Source organism: Pan troglodytes, chromosome 6 (assembly GCF_028858775.2).
Source record: "Pan troglodytes isolate AG18354 chromosome 6, NHGRI_mPanTro3-v2.0_pri, whole genome shotgun sequence".
NCBI classification, from domain to species: Eukaryota; Metazoa; Chordata; class Mammalia; order Primates; family Hominidae; genus Pan; species Pan troglodytes.
The window spans coordinates 110,633,555-110,639,759 of NC_072404.2; the positions used below are offsets into that span (position 1 = coordinate 110,633,555).

Sequence of the window (6,205 nt, forward strand, 5' to 3'; positions counted from 1 at the left end):
CTCCCAGTACCTGGAACAGGAACATTCTTCTCAGTGTTCTCCAGCTCTCTATGCCCTCTTATTGTTTTATTTTTTAGACAGGGTCTTGCTCTGTCATCCAGGCTGGAGTGCAGTGTCACCATCATGGCTCACTGCAGCCTCAACCTCCCAGGTTCAAGTGATTCTCCTGCCTCAGTCTCCTGAGTATCTGGGACTACAGGTATGCGCTACCATGCACGGCTAGTGAATTTTTTATGGAGACTGGGTCTCACCATATTGCCCAAGCTGGTCTTGAACTCCTGGGCTGAAGCAATCCTCCCGCCTTCTTTAAACTCATCTCATTGATGCCTTCTCCAGGAAGCCTGTGCTGTTCCCTCAGCAAGAGGCTTCTTACCTGATCCCCCACAGCCTCTCCTACAGCTCAGGAACGGTTTATGGAATGAAAGGCCTCTCTTGAAGCTTTGCAGGCACCTGCCTGCCTGAGGTGTTAGCAAATCTGCAGACCCGGCCTGAGGCCATGTGTCTAGTTACCCTGGTCTCTGAATCACAGATGAGCTCTCATTTCTTCCCACAAATAAACCCTGTGACCCTCCACCCTCTACTCAGAGAACCCGCCCTCAGGTAGTTCCCTGTTTGTGACATACACACACTTAGCCCTGAGGCTGGACTGACAGGCCGACCTGGCTGGTGGACTCCAGCCCAAGCCTGCCATCTGCCTGCCGGGGTGGGGGCCTTGGAGGGAGAGGACGGGGCCGGGTGGGGAGGAAGGCGGGGCCTGAGGCTGTGCGAGGCGAGGCGAGTCGGTGTGTCCCTGGCTGGGACGGAAGTTGCACCACAAGTACAATTAGTTTCAGTTTTGTTTCTTTTCCAGGCACCCAGCAACGGCGGCCTCCAGGCCCCAGGCCCCCTCACCATCCTAGAGGTCAAGATCAGCTCTGGCTAGGTAAGGGGTGGGGGGCGGCACAGCTATAGGAAGGACCGAGCGGAGGGAGTAGGGGGAGGGGAGTGGAGAGAGAGCGCGGGAGGAGGAGGAAGGGAAGGAAAGGGAGGGCGTGAAGAGGCACCCGGAAGGCAGGAGGAGAGGGCAGGAGGGAAACTGCACTCGCCTCCCTCCCGCTCTGTGGCCACAGGTCCCCGCAAGAAAGACCCCGTCCCACTCTCTGAGGTCTCCTCCCAGCTCCAGAAAAGGGGACATTCCACCTAGTCTGCCCAACAAGTAGGTCTCAGCCACTGTGCCAGGAGCTCAGGACTCCCTCCCTCCAGAGGTTTCTGGAATGCATTCAGCAGGAAAAGCTAAAAGAACAGGACTCCAGGAGATAAGCCAAGGCCAAGTCTATCAGAGGGTGAGCCAGCAGCGGGAAGGGGACCAGCCCTTCCCCTAGCGTTTTTCTGCCCACTCCAGAATCCGCTTTAGAAACTGTTAAATGCAGAAAGTGGGGCCTCCACCACCCGCGATGCTGCCCCAGGTCTAGCAGAAGACAGGTGTAAGGCCAGGCGGGTGCGGTGGCTCATGCCTGTAATCCTAATGCTTTGGGAAGGCCGAGACGGGAGGATAGCCTGAGGCCAGGAATTGGAGACCAGCCTGGGCAACATAGCAAGACCCCATCTCTACAAAAAGTGATAATTTTTTAAAAATGGGCTGGGCCCCTGGGCATGGTGGCTCACGCCTATAATCCCAGCACTTTGGGAGACCGAGGAGGGCGGATCACCTGAGGTCAGGAGTTCAAGACCAGCCTGGCCAATAGGGCCAAACTCCATTTCTACTAAACATACAAAAATTAGCCGGGTGTGATGGTGCGCACCTGTAATCACAGCTACTCGGGAGGCTGAGGCAGGAGAATCACTTGAACCTGGCAGGTGGAGGTGGCAGTGAGCCAAGATCGCACCACTGCACTCCAGCCTGGGCAACAGAGTGAGACTCTGTCTCAAAAAAAAAAAAAAAGAAAAAAAGGCTGGGCGTGGTGGCACATGCCTGTACTCCCAACTACTCAAAAGACTTGAGTCTAGGAGTTTGAGGCTGCAGTGAACTACGATCACACCACTGCACTCCAGCCTGGGTGACAGAGGGTGACCCTATTGCTAAAAACTAAAATAAAATAAAAAGAAGGCAGGTGTATGGGGCTTGGAGGATTAAAGCCCCCTAAGCTACTGCAAGATCCTACCCCAACTGGCAGGACCTAGGCATCTCTGCCCACTGGGATCCCCGTCTGTGTCCTTACTGCCTGCTCCTCGCACCCTGGCACCCTATACAGCAGGACCCCAGTACCTGTGCACACAGGAGGGCTTGCACCACATTTGCCAAAAGGCCTGTGGACTGGGGACACTGAGGATTCGATTATTAGCTAAGGCCAGGGACTCCTGGTCTTGTCATTTCTCACAGGTCTGACCCAACAAGTAGCACTGACATTTTTATGTTTGCTGGATGTACACACGGAAGTGGAGGAGGAGGAGGAGAAGGAGGAGGGCAGCTCCTTAGCTCAAGAGCAAGTGGCCCAAGGCCTCAGAAGACTAGAAGGAAGTTCCTGGCCATTCAGGTGAGACCTCAGGTTCCTTCCCGGCCATTTGGGTCAGCCCCTAGCCCTGGGGATCCGTGGGGCTTGAGGACGGGCGGTAGAAGCTAGAGGGTGAGCTGGTGAAGGTGCCTTCTCAACTCTGATCCTGACGCCTCTGCCTGCAGCATGGTTTCCCACGGGTCCTCGCCCTCCCTCCTGGAGGCCCTGAGCAGCGACTTCCTGGCCTGTAAAATCTGCCTGGAGCAGCTGCGGGCACCCAAGACACTGCCCTGCCTGCATACCTACTGCCAAGACTGCCTGGCACAGCTGGCGGATGGCGGCCGTGTCCGCTGCCCCGAGTGCCGCGAGACAGTGCCTGTGCCGCCCGAGGGTGTGGCCTCCTTTAAGACCAACTTCTTCGTCAATGGGCTGCTGGACCTGGTGAAGGCCCGGGCCTGTGGAGACCTGCGTGCCGGGAAGCCAGCCTGTGCCCTGTGTCCCCTGGTGGGTGGCACCAGCGCCGGGGGGCCGGCCACGGCCCGGTGCCTGGACTGTGCCGATGACTTGTGCCAGGCCTGTGCCGACGGGCACCGCTGCACCCGCCAGACCCACACCCACCGCGTGGTGGACCTGGTGGGCTACAGGGCCGGGTGGTATGATGAGGAGGCCCGGGAGCGCCAAGCGGCCCAGTGTCCCCAGCACCCCGGGGAGGCACTGCGCTTCCTGTGCCAGCCCTGCTCGCAGTTGCTGTGCAGAGAGTGCCGCCTAGACCCCCACCTGGACCACCCCTGCCTGCCTCTGGCCGAGGCTGTGCGTGCCCGGAGGCCGGGCCTGGAGGGACTGCTGGCCGGTGTGGACAATAACCTGGTGGAGCTGGAGGCGGCGCGGAGGGTGGAGAAGGAGGCGCTAGCCCGGCTGCGGGAGCAGGCGGCCCGGGTGGGGACTCAGGTGGAGGAGGCAGCTGAGGGCGTCCTCCGGGCCCTGCTGGCCCAGAAGCAGGAGGTGCTGGGGCAGCTACGAGCCCACGTGGAGGCTGCCGAAGAAGCTGCTCGGGAGAGGCTGGCAGAGCTTGAGGGCCGGGAGCAGGTGGCCAGGGCGGCAGCCGCCTTCGCCCGCCGGGTACTCAGCCTGGGGCGAGAGGCCGAGATCCTCTCCCTGGAAGGGGCGATCGCGCAGCGGCTCAGGCAGCTGCAGGGCTGCCCCTGGGCACCGGGCCCGGCCCCCTGCCTGCTCCCACAGCTGGAGCTCCATCCTGGGCTCCTGGACAAGAACTGCCACCTTCTTCGGCTGTCCTTTGAGGAGCAGCAGCCCCAGAAGGATGGTGGGAAAGACAGAGCTGGTACCCAGGGAGGTGAGGAGAGCCAGAGCCGGAGGGAGGATGAGCCGAAGACTGAGAGACAGGGTGGAGTCCAGCCCCAGGCCGGAGATGGAGCCCAGACCCCAAAAGAGGAAAAAGCCCAGACAACCCGAGAAGAGGGAGCCCAGACCTTGGAGGAGGACAGGGCCCAGACACCCCACGAGGATGGAGGACCCCAGCCCCACAGGGGTGGCAGACCCAACAAGAAGAAAAAGTTCAAAGGCAGGCTCAAGTCAATTTCCCGGGAGCCCAGCCCAGCCCTGGGGCCGAATCTGGACGGCTCTGGCCTCCTCCCCAGACCCATCTTTTACTGCAGTTTCCCCACACGGATGCCTGGAGACAAGCGGTCCCCCCGGATCACTGGGCTCTGTCCCTTCGGTCCCCGGGAGATCCTGGTGGCAGATGAGCAGAACCGGGCACTGAAACGCTTCTCCCTCAACGGCGACTACAAGGGCACCGTGCCGGTCCCTGAGGGCTGCTCCCCTTGCAGCGTGGCTGCCCTGCAGAGCGCAGTGGCCTTCTCCGCTGGCGCACGGCTCTATCTCATCAACCCCGACGGCGAGGTGCAGTGGCGCAGGGCCCTGAGCCTCTCCCAGGCCAGCCACGCGGTGGCGGCACTGCCTAGCGGGGACCGCGTGGCTGTCAGCGTGGCGGGCCACGTGGAGGTGTACAATATGGAAGGCAGCCTGGCCACCCGGTTCATTCCTGGGGGCAAGGCCAGCCGGGGCCTGCGGGCGCTGGTGTTTCTGACCACCAGCCCCCAGGGGCATTTCGTGGGGTCGGACTGGCAGCAGAATAGTGTGGTAATCTGTGATGGGCTGGGCCAGGTGGTTGGGGAGTACAAGGGGCCAGGCCTGCATGGCTGCCAGCCGGGCTCCGTGTCTGTGGATAAGAAGGGCTACATCTTTCTGACCCTTCGAGAAGTCAACAAGGTGGTGATCCTGGACCCGAAGGGGTCCCTCCTTGGAGACTTCCTGACAGCCTACCACGGCCTGGAAAAGCCCCGGGTTACCACCATGGTGGATGGCAGGTACCTGGTCGTGTCCCTCAGTAACGGGACCATCCACGTCTTTCGGGTCCGTTCTCCGGACAGTTAAAGGGGCTAGGACTAGGGTGGGAGGGAGGGGGGAGGGAGAGGGCAGGAAGGAGGCAGAGCTGTCCGTGGGAGGTGGAGGCCGAGGACATTTTCCTGAAGGGCAGGGGTTGGCAACTTTTCAACATGGAGTGCCAAACTGCTAACCCGTCTTCTAGTGTGTGAGAATAGGGACCAAGGTGGTGGCGTGACCTTAACTCTCAGAAGCAGAGGAGGCAGGTGGGTGGAGGGGGATGCTGGGAGTTCACCTGCCTCTTGCTTTTTGTGGGTGGCTGCTGCCACCACCGCCGCTGCTATATAGTTTAGGTTTCTGAGGTTTGTGAGCCTGTCCTGCTTTGCATTCTTCAAAACCATTCCTGATAGAGTAGCCGAGGGAGAGTCTTGGGGCCAAGAAGGGCCCAGGGTGGGTCAGGCGTGTGCATTGTGGAACAGAGCTGAGACCCCGGCCCCCCTTGGACTGGCACAGGGTCCTACAGAGTCAGAGGAGGCCTGAGATTTCGAATGGGCAATGAATGGCCTCTTCTGCCAGCCACAGGCAGGATGCTCCTGTGATCACGGCATCCCCTGGCGGTAGTACAGGGTGGGCTTGCGGGAGGGTCTGCAAGTGCAGACAGCAGCTGGGGCCAAAGAGGTGTTAGGTTCAAAGGCTGCGAAGCGAATAGGCTACTGGAAAACCAAACCCAACAGAATTCACGTCCAAAAATCCACGTTCTCCATCGCTTCTCAGCCTTTTGGCTAAGATTAAGTATTAAAAAAAAAACCAGGCTCTGCCAGGCGCAGTGGCTCATGCCTATAATCCCGGCACTTTGGGAGTCTGTGGCAGGAGGATTGCTTGAGGCCAGGAGTTTGAGACCAGCCTGGGCAACATAGAGAGACCCCATCTCTACAAAAGATTAAAAATTAGCTGCGTGTAGTAGCATATGCCTTTCAACGTAGCTACTCAGGAGGCTGAGGTGGGAGGATCCCTTGAGCCGAGGAGTTTGAGTCTGCAGTGAGCTATGATCGCACCACTGCATTCCGGACCCCATCTCGAAAAAAAAAAAAAAAAACAGAAACAACAGAAAAAGCAGGTTATCCATCACTTCTCAGCTAAGATCAAGTGTTAAAATAAATAAATAAATAAATAAATAAATAAATAAATAAATAAATAACAAGTTATGAGTGTCAGAGCAGGGGAGTCCTCCACGCAGCCACGGAGCCAGTCTGAGGGAAGAGGTACATAGGATAGAAAAATCTCTAGGCTCCAATGCTTCTGTTTCGGTGTCTTTCCATTTCCCAGGGTCT

General features: G+C 58.8%; 1 protein-coding gene across 2 annotated transcripts; it reads left to right on the forward strand.

The window, feature by feature from the left end:
- The first annotated feature begins 766 nt into the window (after positions 1-766).
- TRIM56 (tripartite motif containing 56) lies at positions 767-5,979 on the forward strand. 2 transcript variants are annotated; one of them, XM_016957912.4, is made up of 3 exons: positions 767-922; positions 2,360-2,513; positions 2,657-5,979. In XM_016957912.4, the coding sequence occupies exon 3, from the start codon at positions 2,658-2,660 to the stop codon at positions 4,923-4,925; it is 2,268 nt and encodes a 755-aa protein (XP_016813401.1). In that variant the 5' UTR covers positions 767-922; positions 2,360-2,513; position 2,657; the 3' UTR covers positions 4,926-5,979. The 2 variants fall into 2 exon arrangements, with proteins under 2 accessions (XP_016813401.1, XP_054512136.1); XM_054656161.2 differs by lacking the exon at positions 767-922 and adding an exon at positions 1,066-1,322.
- The last annotated feature ends 226 nt before the right edge of the window (positions 5,980-6,205 follow it).